At 45.5% G+C, this 17,110-nt stretch overlaps 1 protein-coding gene across 3 annotated transcripts in view; it reads right to left on the bottom strand.

The window, feature by feature from the left end:
* PIK3AP1 (phosphoinositide-3-kinase adaptor protein 1) overlaps positions 1–17,110 on the bottom strand; it is a 114,890-nt gene that overhangs the window by 19,648 nt on the left and 78,132 nt on the right. For all 3 annotated transcript variants that reach the window (XM_067709851.1, XM_067709850.1, XM_067709852.1), the window contains 5 exons: positions 16,448–16,543; positions 11,126–11,323; positions 7,209–7,274; positions 5,140–5,345; positions 4,062–4,134 (listed from right to left, as the gene is read on the bottom strand). In XM_067709851.1, the coding sequence (XP_067565952.1) occupies positions 4,062–4,134; positions 5,140–5,345; positions 7,209–7,274; positions 11,126–11,323; positions 16,448–16,543 (639 nt within the window). The remainder of the gene's footprint in view (positions 1–4,061; positions 4,135–5,139; positions 5,346–7,208; positions 7,275–11,125; positions 11,324–16,447; positions 16,544–17,110) is intronic.

Raw genomic sequence — 17,110 nt, 5'->3', positions numbered from 1 at the left:
TTTGTTTTTTGTGAAGCAGGATTCTTTCCTCTAGTGAAAACAGAAGATCAGTATAGGAAATGGAGTTTTTAAAAAGGAGCTGCAATGGTTGAAGCAGAGTAAGTGGCCCCAAACCCTGTTCCAATCCAAATCTACTCCCCTACCCCATCCCCAACTGTCCCCCAGTTCCTACCTGCTACCCCTACAAGCATGGATGGAGCAGCACTGGAGCACCTGAGTGTGAAAATCCCCAGAATAGGCAATTCCAAGTTAGAACGTACTAAATACACAATCGAGTTTTATGCAAAGATCTAGTATATCATATTCACTCAACCGTAAATGATGCCTTCTCTTTGGCAGATGCTCTGATGACCTTGGGCCTCACCAGGCAGTACAGGGTCCAACTTCCAACTGCCTGAGCTTTCTCTGGGAGCCGGATTACAAGTGCCCGTCTCCCAGCAGGCCTCACCCAAAGACACGGGAGCTGGTGTTTAAATGCCCCGCGGGAGGGATAACTCTTCCAGAGTGCTCTCCATTGACCCCCAGCGTCTCTGGGGAGATGAAACTGCAGTCGCCGTGGTTCTAACTGCACGCTGCTGGCCGCCTTTCCTTCCTCTCTCACTTCCCACCCGCTCCTGTGTTCTCTAGGATCACCTCCCATATCAGCTCAAATCCTTGTCAGGGAAGAAAAAGTTCCAGAAATGGATACTGTTCATGGCTGTACGTTATTTTGAGTGTACTCAGTGCCACCAGATTGTACATTTACATGCAAATAGGAAATTTTACCTTATGTACATTTTACCAAAATAAAAAACAAAAATATAGGGAGACTCTTAGTGCTGATGGACAGAACACTCTCCCCATGTGGGCTACGTGCGGCCCCCAGCCGTTCTTGCTCAGTGTCAAATTATACATAGTTTAATCTTTTAATAGTTATGACATTAATTAAAACCCTTGATGTAAAAAGTAAAAATACTTAACCCTTCACCACCACCACCCCCAAATCCTGGTCAGGGGTCTGCTTCTTGAAGAGTAGGGTAGCAGGGAAGGTAGGGCATCTAAATCACGTTCCTTTGGAAAACTTCAGACATGGACCATTCTAACCTAGACTAGAGCCACTGGTGGGTATCACTTATTCGCAGCCTGATTAGCCTTGAGTGAACTTTGTGAAATGCGTCAAAAGCCATGATTCCAGGCCTGGCCCCTGGATGGTGAGTCCCAGCTCAGCGCACTCTCCCTGGGAAGCCCTGGCTAAGAGGATGCCAGCTGATGTGCGGGTGGTTTTCAGAGTGCCTCCATGTGCTGGGCACTGGGCCTGACCCCAGTTATGCCCTAACTCACTGAATCTTCAGAGCGACTCTCCTGGATGGGCACCTTTATTTGTGCCATTTTGCAGATGAGGACTGAGGCTCAGGCAGGTGAAGTATCTTGCCCATGGTTCCCAGCTAGTTAGGGGTAAACAGTGAGCAGGAACTTGACCTCAACCCTGCTGGCCCCAGGGCCCATGCCTGCAACCCTCTACTCCTCGGCATGCGTGTCTGTCTTGCTTCCATCTCTCCAGTGGGCCCAGGTGGAGCCTGGGTGGGTGGTACATATGTGATGACACCAGTGGCTCAGTTCTGGAGCCCAGGCTGCTGAGCACACACGACTCCAACACTACGACTCACCGGCCTTCAAACACCACATGCCCCACCAAATCGCAATTTTCTTGATACTACCTGTATTTAAAAGCTTGAAATGTTTCATTCAGTCAAGGCTTCTATTGACCTCTGGGTTCATGTGCTCTAGTTTTAAAAAGCACCTCAGCCCTCTACCACCTAGAACCCTATTGTCTGACCCTAGGATGAATGCAGCTCTTGAAACAGATTTTCTCCCTTCTTTCCTTTTTCCTCCTCTCAAAAGGAGGCAGACAAGTATGAGGGTGGGTAGTGACAGCATACATTTAAAACTTAGTCACCCAGGCAGGAGTCTGAGGATGACCCCTCTGACTTTCTGCCACGGTTGTATCCTCTTTACCCCTCTTCTTCCAAAAAGTCAAACTCAATAATATTCACTAGGCTGTATTGCTTGCAAAACACTGTGCTAGGCATTGTGGGACAGGCTGTAGCTGGGAAAACCAGACCTACACAAATAAAAGACTAACTCATGAGCTACCAGATGGTGAAGATTGCATCTTACAGGTGTAAGATTTGTATTTGGCTGGACGCCTGGTGCTCAGTAAGTATCTGTGGAATGAATGAATGGTGTCACCAAACGTTTCACTCAAACCAGCCATTCCAACAGAGACTTCTTGAGTTCCACCAACGTACTGTGCTACATGCTGGGGATTCAGCAGAGCACAAAACAGACAAGTTCTTGTCCTTGCAGAGCTTATGCACGTGGTGGTGGCAGGTTTGGGGGGAGAAGGGGTGTGGAAAATAACCATGAGAATAGAAACATAATTCCAGTCTGTGATTTGGGAGAAGAGGGTGAGCAATGGCACAGGAGGTGAGTCGTGGAGGGCTACTCTGGAGAGAATGGCCTAACTCTGAAGGATGAAAAAGAGCCAGTGGGTAAGGATGTGAGGAAAGAAGTGGAGTGGGCACAGCAAGTGCAAAGGCCCTGGGCAGAATGCCCTTGGCATGACAGAGCAACGAAAAGCAGTCCATTGCGACTGGAACACAGGGTGTGGGGGAAAGTGGAGGATGAGCTCAGGCATCACACCATGCAGGGCCTTGTAGGTCACAACGAAGACTGTGATTTTACTCTTGGGACAAGAGCCCCCAAGGGTTTTGAGCAAGAGAGTGACATCATCTGATTTTTATTTTTGAAAGGCTGTTGACTACAGTTTGTAGGAGTAACTGTAGAGGAATAAGAACGGACACAGGGAGACAACTGAAGAGGCTTCTGCATTAATCCAGGAAGAGGTGGTGGTGGCTTGGATGCAGCTGTGGCATGGAAGGTCGTCAGAAATGATAACAGGTACTTTGGATGCAGAACTTCTGGGAACTGCTGATGCTTTGAAGGGATGAAGTAATAACAACCAGAGGCAACAGAAAAGAAGTGCCAGGTGGACGGAAGGGATACTAGGTTCTATAGATGCTCAAATGAAGAAGGAGTACAATGGCCAGGAGTGGTCCAGGAAGGCTTCACTGAGAAGGGGCTGTCAGGGCTGGGTCTCCCAGCGCCAGTAGTTTCATACAGGTGAGGAGGGAGAGGCATGAGCAAGTGGCCTGTGGCAGGAAGAGGTCCTGTTTGAAGACCAGGGTATTACCAGACTGACCAGGTTCATGGGAAGTCGGGCCGTTGGTGGCAGCTGGAGACAAACTATAGAAGTTATGCACCAGCGTAGTTCTTTACGCAATGGAGCGCCATTCAAGATCTGAATGCCTCTGAAAGTCTTTTCTTGCCAGCTCTTCTTGGTATAAGGCTGGCCAGTGTAAATAACAGAGACCCACCATGGCAGAGGCTCTCAGCGAGGATATGCAGTGCGGGCAAATGCCCATTCCTTGCTCAGGGGTGGTGGTGCCACATGGGTAGCACCTGGGGGAGGGAGGGTCAAGGGGGACAGAGGGGCCTGGTCCTGGGTGAGCACAACTGGAATCCATGGCCCTGCTATTGGGCCCCCACCACACACGGCAGGAGCCCTGCTGCACCTGAGACCGGGGCTTCCAAAGCAGTGTTTGCTGTGGACACTGATGACGCAGTGCCCTGCTTGAATCAGAAACAGACACTATGTGAATGGGATTTTCTCTTTTCTCTGCTCAAAAAAAAGTGTCTTCCTAAATGCCAAGGGGAGAGTCAGGTGCCTGGGGAGAAAGCATTATCATCCTCTTTCATGGGAGGAGGGATGCAGAGTTCAAGCCTTCCTTTCATTCATTTGCTGATGTGCCTTGTGTGCCAGGTACTAGATTTATAGAATTAACAAGACAAAGCCATTGCCCCAAAAGACCTCACAGCCTAGTGGGGGACCCAGATCTATAGACAGGTGACAGGTGCTGGGCAAGCATTCTGCCCACTCAGGCCCCAGCAGAAAGGAGAGTCAAGGACAACAGACCACAGCAAAGTCCCCCAGCATGCAGCACCCCCAGGAAGCCACATACCTGTCTGCTTTCCTGATTTTTGCTTCTCTCTCTGTCTTCGGGTGATGCTATCTCTTAGCCGTTTAAGATTTTCCTGGAAAAAAATTTAGTTTATTTTAAAAATATACCCCAGAATTATACCCTCTGGGCATTAGAGTTTCTTTCTGATTTTATGACATTTGCAAGATATATCACATTGCAATAACATTTCCAACGTGCCGACGAGGCTGGAGTGCATTTGCAATCGGCTCCCAGAGAAATCCAAGCCCTCTTAGAAGTTGTGCCTGAAGAGAAGACATCTTGTCCACAGCAAAGTATTTCCCCTCCTCTCTGGTTCTCAGCTCTTTCCCAGCCTTATAACCTACCACCCACTTTGCACGCCCCTTAGAAAAGCCTGTCTTCTACTTGCTTACAAGCTCTCCACCTACATTCCTACCTCTGAGACTGTGTCCTCACACATTCCCCTGACCCTGAGGGTCATGGATTCCATGACTTCGCTCCAAGCCTGGGTCAAGGCCCACCTTCTAAGCGCCCCCTCCCATAATGCTCCAGTCCTTATTGCTGCCCATGCCATCTGCTACTGGGCTACACTGCCTTACCCTGTGCGTGTGTGTGTGTGAGTGTGCACACGCGTGCGCACGTGTGGTCTCTTCAGAGGTACTGTGAGCTCTCGAAGGGCAAGAGACCAGGTCTCGGACCTTTCTGTAATCCTGCAGTCTGGTCTATCGCAGTCATTCAATAAATGTTGAACAGACATGTGAGGGTCAAGATTTGTTGCTATTTTAATCAATAAATAACAGTCAGCTTGAAGTTAAGTGTCTGAGCATTCTAGGGAAATGCCCCAGGGACCAACATCCAGACCATCTGGTTGGAGCAGAAGGTTCCTGTGAGGGAGCCACAGAGGCAGGACTGAAAGGCTGGTTGGGTTGTGACTGCAGCTGAGAGACTGAGCTTGGTCAGTCTCTGACCAAGCAAATGTTCTCAGGCCCAGTCACAGGTGTCCAGTTACAGCAATACACAAGACAGCCACGGACCCAGCCCTCCTCCACTGTCTAGCAGAGAAACAGACACAAAACAAAGTCTATCTGGAGCCAGTTACCTGCTGGAAACGAAAGGACTCAGACCGCTTCTTCTGGTTGAGCTGCCACTCTTTGAAGTGGAGCACGGCCTCATCCACGTTGACGATGCCCAGCTTCACCTGCTCCTGGAGGGTAATAAGCTGCCGCTGGCCTGGCGTTTTCATCCCAGCAAATGGGTCATACATGCTTGACTGAGGCCTGTCCCTCCAGGGTCTGACAGGTGGCTCTGGAAAGGATGGAGAAACTCAGCTTGACAGCGGCGCTGCTGGGGAGAGCTGACCGGATGAGTGGGGTTAATGAGGCTGGCCATGGGCTCAAGAGGATGTGTCTCAAAAGAACAGTTACATGTGGAACCAAGAAAAGGGAGGTATGACATGGAATCAGAGAGAGGGAAGCAGCTAATAATTTCAAATCCTGTTACACTAAAGTAGACAAGGCCACACCATTTTAGGAAGTGAGGCATCCACGGAGTGAGTCACCATGAATTACTGAGAAGCCTTTAGACCAGCCTTTCTCAACCTTGGCACTATCGACATTTTAAACTAGATAATTCTTTGTTGGTGTTGTGTAGCTGTCTTGTACACTGTAGGATGTTTAGCCTCATCCCTGGCTTCTGCCCACTTGATGGCAAGAGCATCCCCTTCCTCAGTTGTGACAATAAAAAATGTCCCAGACATTGCCAAATGTCCTCTGGCCGGTTGGGGGGTGGGGAGTGAGGAGAAATCACCCCCAATTGAGAACCACTGATTTAGACTAAAATCCACTGATTTAGACTAAAATCCACTCCAGAAGAGAATATACAGGCAATTCTAACCAGGCTGCTTCTCCCAGCACCACTTCCAGCCCTCCCCATCCCCCCTGCCTCCAAGCAGCATGGGGCACAGTGATTGTGGACCGACGGGTATGAACTGCCTGAGGAAACTGGAGTGCTAACAGAATCATGACCCAGTCAAATATCACCAGGTAAAAATTAGGTTCTGGGTCCCAGCTGACTCTCCTTGGGTTGTTCATGTGCCAACCTCTCCTCCGTATTCAAAACTTATAGTTCTCTGCTTTGGATACTCTAGGGAAGTATGAAGCCAACTCCTCTCTCTCTAGGCTCTGTGACTCCACTAAGTTCTGTGGGAAGAAAGAGCTACTTGAAGAGGTGATGGGGCCACTGGAGCATATGAAAACGACTTGACATTTCACTGCTCATTTCCTGTAGGGCTATCTTTGATTCTAAATTTCTCCAGCAGGACCCCATGTGAGCATTGTGATTCAGGGAGACGGTATGAAGGAAAAAGAGAGATGACTTCACCAGTGGGTATTGAAAAAGCTTCAAAGAAGCTAATGTATCATTCTTACCAACCATTTACTCATCTGTCTACACACACTCACATAACTTACTCCCAGGTTTGCCCTCTTCCAGGCTGTCTTTAATTGTGTTGGGAGATGGAGTGTGGGGACAAAAAAAAAAATGCAAAAGCCAATCAGTTCCAATCTCCTACCACCAAAGCCCTTAGGGAAGTTTTCAAACGCTTAGATGGTGTCATAGTTCCTTTTCAGAAGAATCATCAATGGGATAATACTGAATGCCTCTGTTTAGCACAAGGAAATTCATCAAGAACAAAATACTTATCTCTTCAAGCTTCCTTAAAAGGTCTTTGGAAAAAAAAGAAAAATGTCACCCAGTGGCAAGCAAAATGTCTCAAATAAAAGTTGAATTAAAGTATAGTTTAGCTAATACAGATAGGGTAGGTAAATAGCACGGTAGGGCTGCATCACCAGGTAAAGACTGGGTGCTGGGCTGCCCACTTTCATCCTGTTGGTATCAGTCTCAATGTTTAAATTGTACTTTAGTGTGCTGTTACAGACACTTTCTAGGGTATTGATGTCGTTGGCATGATCAATTTGTACAGTGTTCTAAGGCACCCCAATCTCTTCTCCTCTCCCTTTACCATCAGTACAGCTCCACTTCAGGTATCTCTTGGACCTCTCTGTTTTTCAAGGATAAGGAGCTGTTACACCTGGAAATCACTGAAACATGAACACTTCCACCACCCAGAAGTTCAGGTCATACGAAAGGAAGCTGAGGACATCTGCTTACCTTTCCTGATGCTCTCTGAAGTAACGTAGAAATTCTCAGGCCGCTCTTGACTTTTTTCTGCAAAAACTATGAGATAAAGAGTATTCTAAGTAAAGCCAAATAAGATCCCTTTCTAAAAGGCTTTATAATAGTTTATACATTTACCAAAAAAATTACCAAAATCTTGTACAAAAAAATAATAATAATGGATCACAACTTGGACCACTGTATACAGTTCTATAAACCAAAACTTTAGGAGGCAACCAATGAGCAGAAGCTATAGGGATTATGAAATGAAGACAGACCAAACCAACAAGGTCTCAAACCAGAAAGACAGAGCCAATCAGAGGACATGATCAGCATTTACGAGATCATTAAAGAAAAGGGTAAGGTGAACAAGATTACCCTTTTCCTTGAATACTGAAGCAAGCCGTGGAACACCCTGAAGTTTGAGAATAAAAGGAAGTGCCACTTCACGTGTCAACAAGTGCCCTAAGACAGAACTCAGAGCAGTGGAACAGGTGAAATACGTGCAAGGCTCCAAGGGGACTTAGATGAAGTCAGTCATGCACAAGAGACACATAAAGACTTGTAGGGGGGACTTCCCTGGGGGCTCAGTGGTTGGGAGTCCGCCTGCCGATGCAGGGGACATGGGTTCGTGCCCCGGTCCGGGAGGATCCCACATGCCGCGGAGCGGCTAGGCCCGTGCGCCACGGCTATTGAGCCTGTGAGCCACAACTGCTGAGCCCGCATGCCACAACTGCTGAGGGCCATGCGTGTCTAGGGCTCGTGCTCCGCGGCAGGAGAGGCCACCACAATGAGAGGCCCGCACACCGCGACGAGGAGGGGCTCCTGCTCGCCGCAGCTAGAGGGGGCTCGTGTGCAGCGGCGAGGACCCAAGGCAGGCAAAAATAAAAAATATATAAATAAATAAATTTATTTAAAAAAAAAAAAAGACTTGTAGGGAAAACTGGGAAATGACAAGCGTTCACTCAGTGGTAGGACTGCATAGTGATTAAGTCTCCCTGGGCTCTGCACACGACTCTCTGGGTTCAAATCCTGGCTCTGCCATTTATGAGCCATACAACCTAAGAAAAGAGGCTTCACCTCTTCTTGCCTCAGTTTTCTGATATGTAGAATGAGGATAATAATTGTACCCTCCTCTTTGTGGGGATTACACGAGTTAATACATGGGAAGTGCTGAGAATAGTGTCTGGCACATGTAAGCACTCCATGTTAACTTTTATTATTCACATCTAAACCTTGAGATTGATGCCAATAAGACAGCAATACCTTGGCCTGCTAGTTAACACAAGGGATGTCTACTCAGTGCTTTCCAGTTTATAAAATAGCTCCTCATGTATGATTTCATCTGACCCTCACAATAAGGCTCTGGCAGAGTATTATTATGCATCATTTATACATATATTATTATGATACCCATTTTATAGATGAGGATACTAAGGCCAAAGAGGGTGAAATGACTTACCCAATGTTCCATACTGTACAGCTGAAAAATGTAAGAGCTGAGACTTGAACCCAGGTGTCCTGGACTCCAAACCTTTGCCCTTTTTGTCATCTCCTGCCCCTCTCCTTTCCTTTCCTCCTCACAGTTTCCTAGCAAGTCCATCAAGGCTCTTTAGGAACCACCTATGCCCCTCCCAACTGAACTTCCCACAATGAGCCAGACCATCAACACCCTCTCCCCAACCCCTGCCATTTAGGCATTATCAATATATATTTGCAAGCTTCTTCATTTGGGTTCCCTTAGAAGCAGACCTGGGGGACTTCCCTGGTGGTGCAGTGGTTAAGAATCCGCTTGCCAGTGCAGGGGACATGGGTTTGATCCCTGGTCCAGGAAGATCCCACATGCCACTGAGCAACTAAGTCTGTGCGCCACAGCTACTGAGCCTGTGCACTAGAACCCGCGAGCCACAACTACTGAGCCCGTGTGCCACAATTACTGAAGCCCCGCGCGCCTAGAGCCCATGCTCCGCAATGAGAAGCCCGTGCACTGCAACAAAGACCCAACGCAGCCAAAAATAAATAAGTAAATTAATTAATTAAAAAAAAAAAAGAACTCTGGAAAAAATGTCTCTCAAAAAAAAAGAAGCAGACCTGGGGACAGTTATCCAAGTACATGTAGACTATGTGAGAGGTGATGGAGGTAAGACAGGGAAGTGGATAAAGCAATAAATGGTGGGTTACCCAGTAAGTCACCATGATGGGCAAGCTGGGGAGCTCTGGAAAGCAATGTAGAGCATGCACCCCAGAGTTCTCCCAGTAAAGGGGCAAGTAAGCTAGGGTACTCATCCAACAACTCTACTCAGTCAGTGGTTGAGGGCTGCATCCAGGGGTGATAATCCCCCAACTCTTCCAGCCTGTCCTGCCAGAGAAAGCCATCAGGCTAAAAGACACAGGTTCTAACAGGCAGGGTCGATCCAGTGGGCACAAAAACATAAAGAGCTGGGGGGATGTGAGCAGGACACTGACAGTGTCTGCTACACACGCCGAAGGAGATGCCATCCAAGGGATGGCAAACCATGAGCACGGATAGCACTAGGCAATATATAATATCCCCCCACTGTATTTCTACCCAATTTAAGGTTGCCAGATTTAACAAACCAAAACCAAAACTGAAAAAAAGAGTGCAATATTTGGGACACACTTACACTAAAAAATTATTTGCTGTTTGTCTTAAATTCATACTTAACGAGGCGTGCTGTACTTTATTTGACAAGCCCAGCCCAACTACCTGGGGCTCTGGTTGAGGGCTATCTTCCCCAGTTTCTAATCTTTGCCATACCTTCCATAACCTGCTTATACTATTAAAAATGGAAATGGAGGGACTCCCCTGGTGGCGCGGTGGTTAAGAATCCTCCTGCCAATGCAGGGGACACAGGTTCGAGCCCTGGTCCAGGAAGATCCCACGTGCCGCAGAGCAACTAAGCCCGTGCGCCACAACTACTGAGCCTGCACTCTAGAGCCCACTCGCCACAACTACTGAGCCTGCATGCCACATCTACTGAAGCTCGCATGCCTAGAGCCCGTGCTCCACAATGAGAGAAGCCACCGCAATGAGAAGCCCGCGTACTGCAATGAGTAGCCCCCACTCGCCACAACTAGAGAAAGCCTGTGCACAGCAACAAAGACCCAACGCAGCCAAATATAAATAAATAAATAAGTAAATAAATTTATTTTAAAAAAATGGAATGGAGGTCAAGTGCACAGATCTGGCAATTCCTATACTCTTACAGTACTTGTAATCATATTAATAAAATCAAGTCCTGAAAGATAGTGAAACTGACGATGCTATCAGCATCTAACTAATGTCCCAGGGATCATTATGGGTCAAAACCCAATTATCACCAACTTTTATCAATGTACGAAGGTAGACAGCATAGCATTGTGGCTGAAAGCCAAGGTTGTGGAGTCAGATTCCTTGAGTTCAAATCCTGGCTCCGCTACTTGGTAATCAAGTGACCTCTGTAAGCCTCAAAAATGAGGGCTTACATTTTCCTCATCTGTAAAATGGGGATGATGACGGCCCTTACCTAATAGATTATTATGACATATTCCAAATAGAGCACTCTTGGTAGATTTCAATAAATGTTAACTATTAAAAAATAATAATAATGAGAGTTTCAGGAGATAAAAATTTACCAGGGATCTTGCCATTTGGAGTAGAGGGACATCTTGTTTATCTCTGTCTTCACACTATGCATAAATTCCTCCAGGAAGGCCAGAACTAAATCTGACCACTGCCCCTAGTCTAGTTCCAGAATCTGCCCCAAGCTCTGACTCTGTCTCCTGGGGCTGGTTGGAGACCATTCAGAAGGGAATGGTCTTGAGCAATGGTTCAGGAGGTAGAGGATCCAGGGAATTCCTGCTGAGAGGCTCTGAAGATCCCACTGTGCATCATTCCCTGCCACACTTGCCTTTAGAAATGTATGGTTCATTGTCAGACAGCTGGTGAGTGCCAGAAGCACTGGCCTCTGGCCTGGGCACTGGGACAGGCGGCCTGTTGGCCAAGTCCACGGAAGAGGCCTCATCATCATCCACTGTGTGATAAACATCTTCTTCCTGCCCGAGATGGTGTACTTCCCTCTCCAAACTGGACATTCCCATGCTGTTGCCTAGAAACAGAGAGAAAGGTGACTGAAAGCTATTGTCAAACCCTGGGGCCCCCAGGTCATACAGCCAGCTGCCCTGGGACCCAGCTCTGCACATCAGCAAGCTGGCCACCTCCACATTAGGTAGGGCCTGGCAGCCAACCAGGCCGGGGGCCAGCCCCACCTACCTGCACACTCACAGTAGTTGGCCCTGCCACAACAGAAAGGCCCATGGGGCACCACTAGAACACATAGCTCTGGGGACCAGAGGGGAGTGTGCTACTGGGCCCCACAGACATCTGCTACATAAGGCCACCACTCTAAGATTGGGAAACATTGCCAAGCTACCTAATACACAAAAATTAAAAGAGAGAATTAGGCAAAATGAGGGACAGAGAAATATATTCTAAATGAAGGAACAAGAAAAACCCCAGAAGAACTAAGCAAAGTGAAGATAAGCAATCTACTTGATGAAGAGTTCAAGATAATGATCATAAAGATGTTCAATGAACTTGGGAGAGGAATGGATGAACACAGTGAGAAGCTTAAGAAAGAGCTCGAAAATTTAAGGAACCAAGCAGATCTGAAGGATACAATAACTGAAATTTTTAAATACACCAGAAGGAATTAATAGTAGATGAGATAATACAGAGGAACAGATCATTGAACTGGAAGACAGAATAGTGGAAATCACTCAAGCTGAACAGAAAAGAAGAAATGTTTTTTGGATCTCTGAAGGAGAAAAGAGAGCAAAAGGGGCAGAGAACATATCTGAGGAAATAATAGATGAAAATTTCCCTAACCCAGGAAAGTAAACAGACATTCAGGTCCAGGATACACAGAGAGTCCCAAACAAGATCAACCTAAAAAGGTCCACACCAAGACACATTGTAATTAAAATGGCAAAAATTAAAGATAAAGGGAGGGGCTTCCCTGGTGGCGCAGTGGTTGAGAGTCCGCCTGCCGATGCAGGGGACGCGGGCTCGTGCCCTGGTCTGGAAAGATCCCACGTGCCGCGGAGCGGCTGGGCCCGTGAGCCATGGCCACTGAGCCTGTGCGTCCGGAGCCTGTGCTCCGCAACGGGAGAGGCCGCAACAGTGAGAGGCCCGCATACCGCAAAAAAAAAAAAAAAAGCTAAAGGGAGAATATTAAAAGCAGCAAGGGACAGACAACTAGTTACGTGTAAGGGAACTCCCATAAGAATACCTGGTGCTCTTTAGCAGAAACGTTGCAGGCCAGAAGGGAGTGATATCATATTTAACGTGATAAACATAAGCTTATAACCAAGAATACTCTACCCAGAAAGGATATCATTCATATTTGAAGGAGAGATAAAGAGTTTTACAGACAAGCAAAAGCTAAAAAAATTCAGCACCATTAAGCTGGCTTTACAGAAAGTGTTAAAGGGACGTCTCTAAGCAGAAAAGAAAATACCACAACTAGAAATATGAAAATGAAAAAAAGAAAAATCTCATTGATAAAGGCAAATATACAGTAAATATACAGATCAACCACTTATAAAGCTAGTAGGAAGGTTAAAAGACAGAAGTATTAAAATCACCTATATCCACAATAAGTAGCTGAGGGATACACAGAACAGAAAGATGGGGCTTCCCTGGTGGCACAGTGGTTGAGAATCTGCCTGCTAATGCAGGGGACAAGGGTTCAAGCCCTGGTCCGGGAGGACCCCACATGCCGTGGAGCAACTAAGCCCATGTGCCACAACTACTGAGCCTGTGAGCCACAACTACTGAAGCCTGCACACCTAGAGCCCATGCTTTGCAACGAGAGGCCACTGCAATGAGAAGCCCGTGCACCGCAATGAAGAGTAGCTCCTGCTCGCCACAAGTAGAGAAAGCCTGTGCACAGCAGTGAAGACCCAACGCAGCCAAAGATAAATAAATAAAATAAATTAAAAAAAAAAAAAAGAATCTGGCTGCCAATGCAGGGGACATGGGTTCGAGCCCTGGTCTGGGAAGATCCCACATACCACAGAGCAACTAAGCCCACGAGCCACAACTACTGAGCCCACATGCCACAACTACTGAAGCCCTCATGCCTAGAGCCCATGCTCCGTAACCAGAGAAGCCACCACAATGAGAAGCCCATGCACTGCAATGAAGAGTAGCCCCCACTTGCCGCAACTAGAGAAAGCCCGTATGCAGCAACGAAGACCCAATGCAGCCCAAAGTAAAGAAATTAATTAATTAAAAAAAAAACCTCATGGTAATCACAAACCAAAAATCTATTATAGATACATACAAAAAAAGAGAAAGGAATCCAAACATAACACTAAAGATAGTCATCAAATCACAAGGAAATAGGAAAAGAAGAAAGGAACCAAAAAGAGATATTAAAAACCAACCAGAAAACATTAACAAAATGGCAATAAGCACATACCTACTAAAAAATTGCTTTAACTGTAAATGGACTAATTGTTCCAATCAAAAGACATAGAATGGGGCTTCCCTGGTGGCGCAGTGGTTGAGAGTCCACCTGCCGATGCAGGGGACGTGGGTTTGTGCCCCGGTCCAGGAAGATCCCACGTGCCGCGGAGCGGCTGGGCCTGTGAGCCATGGCCGTTGAGCCTGTGCGTCCGGAGCCTGTGCTCCACAACGGGAGAGGCCACAACAGTGAGAGGCCTACATACCACAAAAAAAAAAAAAAAAAAAAAGAAAAAAGACAGAGTGGCTGAATTCATCTATGATGCCAGCATCACCCTGATACCCAAAGCAGACAAAGACATCAAAAAAATAAAATAACAGGCCAATATCCTTGATGAACATAGATGCAAAATTGTCCTCAACAAAATATTAGCAAAGGGAATTCAACAATGCATTAAAAGGATCATGCACCATGATGAAGTGGGATTTAATCCCAGGGATGCAAAAATGACTCAATATCTGCAAATCAACGAATGTGATACATCATATTAACAAATTAAAGAATAAATATCATATGATCATTTCAATGGATACAGAGAAAGCTTTTGACAAAATTCAACATCCATTTATGATAAAAACTCTCAACATAGTGGGTATAGAGGGAACACACCTCAACATAATAAAGGCCATATATAACAATCCCACAGCTAACATCATACACAATGGTGAAAAGGTGAAAACATTTCTGTTAAGATCAGGAACAACATAGTATTGGAAGTCCTAGCCATAGTAATCATACAAGAAAAAGAAATAACAGGGACTTCCCTGGTGGCGCAGTGGTTAAGAGTCCGCCTGCCAATGCAGGGGACACGGTTTGATTCCTGGTCTGGGAAGATCCCATGTGCCACAGAGCAACTAAGCCCATGCGCTCTGACTATTAAGCCTGCACTCTAGAGCCCATGAGCCACAACTACTGAGCCCACGTGCCACAACTACTGAAGTCCATGTGCCTGGAGCCTGTGTTCCGCAGCAAGACAAGCCACCACAATGAGAAGCCTGTTCACTGCAATGAAGAGTAGCCCCCACTCACCACAACTAGAGAAAGCCCGCACGTGGCAACGAAAACCCAACACAGCTAAAAATAAATAAAATAAAAAATAAATTAATTTAAAAAAAAAGAAAGAAAGAAAAGGAATCCAAATCAGAAAGGAAAGAGAAAAACAGTCACTGTTTGCAGATAACATGATACTGTATATAGGAAATCCTAAAGATGCCATCAAAAAACTACTAGAACTAGTGGCGCTTCCCTGGTGGCGCAGTGGTTGAGAATCCTCCTGCCAATGCAGGGGACATGGGTTCGATCCCTTGTCTGGGAAGATCTCACATGCCACGGAGCAACTAAGCCTGTGCACCACAACTACTGAGCCTGTGTTCTAGAGCCCGTGAGCCACAACTACTGAGCCCGCGTGCCGCAACTACTGAAGCCCACGTGCCTAGAGCCTGTGTTCCACAACGAGAGAAGCCACCACAATAAGAAGCCCATGCACTGCAACGAAGAGTAGCCCCCACTCACGACTACTAGAGAAAGCCCACGCACAGCAACAAAGACCCAACACAGCCAAAAAAACCCACAAAAAACTGTTAGAACTAGTAAATGAATTCAGTTAAGTTGCAGAATACAAAATTAATATACAGAAATCTGTTGTGTTCACTAATAATAAACTATAAGAAACAGAAATTAAGAAAAAAATCCCAATTACAATTGCATCAAAAAGAATAAAATACCTAGGAATAAATCTAACCAAAGAGGTAAAAGACCTGTACTCTGAACATTATAAGACATTTATGAAAGAAACTGAAGACAACACAAATAAATGGAAAGATATACCACATTCGTGGATTGGAAGAATTAATATTGTTAAAATGACCATACTACCCAAAGAAAAGTATGGATTCAATGCAATCTCTATCAAAATACCAATGGCATTTTTCACAGAACTAGGACAAATAATTCTAAAATGTGTATGGAAACACAAAAGACCCCAAATAGCCAAAGCAATCTTGAGAAAGAAGAACAAAGCTGAAAGTATCATACTCTCTGATTTCAAACTATACTATAAAGCTATAGTAATCAAAACAGTATAGTATTGGCATAAAAATGGACTACTGTAGATCAATGAAAACAAATAGAAAGCCCAGAAATAAACTCATGCTTATATGATCAATTCATTTATGACAAAGGAGCCAAGAATACATGGGGGGGGCAAAGACAATCTCTTCATAAATAGTGGGAAAACTGGACAACATATATATAATCACTCTCCAATACAACCTTGACTTAATAATACCTGTGTATGTTCCCCTATGTTCTCCTCCTTCACCAGAAAGTAAAGTCTCTTGAGGGTATTGATTATATCTTATTTTCCTTTGTGTCCCCTAGCCCAACAACTAAAATAGTGCTTTGCTCATAGTAGGTACTCATTAAATTTTGGTCAAATAAAAATAAACAAGTGTATTTAAAAAGAAATTTTGCTAAAGGCAACTTGTTTATCCAAAGCAGTGGGTCCAGTGGTGGGAACTTCTGGCTTACTTGTAATAGGCTTATGGGGGAGCTTGTGGGAATAGAGTGCCTTCAAGCACACCATGTGGCATGTACATGGCAGCCCATTCCTTCAGTGGAGCAACCCTCATAGGGAGCCAGGCAATATCTTACCTTTATTTCTCTTTCCCTCTTTTTGCTTCCCTGTTCACTGCTGCAACTTACCTTCTAAAAACTTGCGGATCATAGAATCCTTAGTGGTCCGAGAGAAACCATCTCCAGGCATTGGATTAGATGTACTGGCCTGAAGCATTTCAACATCTAGAAGGAAAAGGAGACTAAGAGTTTATATGTTGTTCTTCCACACAGACAAGGACATTTTATAAGTGGATATACAAGGTTTGACAAATCAAGAGATTCAAGAATTCACTAAACCATCCATCTACCCATCCATCCATCTAATCACCCATGCATGCATAGGTCCATGCATGCATCCATACATCCAATTATCTACCTACTCAATAAGGACATTCAGTAAATATGGGGTATAAAGGAGAGCAACATTTACAACCTTCAGGCCCTTTCCTAGACCACAGGACTCAAAAGGTATAGATATGCTCATTTGTGTTTGAAAGAATTAGCTTAATTTTTAAATATATAACTGTAGTCTTTATAACAGCAAAAACCCCCACAAAACGACAACAACAAATAATTGGAGGCAGAAACGACAAAGAATCGATAAATTGTAATTTATTTAAACAATGAACCATTTTCAACAGTTAAAAAGAATGTATGGGAGCCACTCTATCAACATAGTACCATCTCAAAAACATAACCACCAGAACTCTATTTTTAGGTCATTCATGTAATTGGTCATTTATAAGGAAG

Source organism: Pseudorca crassidens, chromosome 16 (assembly GCF_039906515.1).
Source record: "Pseudorca crassidens isolate mPseCra1 chromosome 16, mPseCra1.hap1, whole genome shotgun sequence".
NCBI lineage: Eukaryota > Metazoa > Chordata > Mammalia > Artiodactyla > Delphinidae > Pseudorca > Pseudorca crassidens.
Note: the sequence above shows the minus strand (reverse complement) of the source record. Positions and strands in the feature narration are given on the sequence as shown.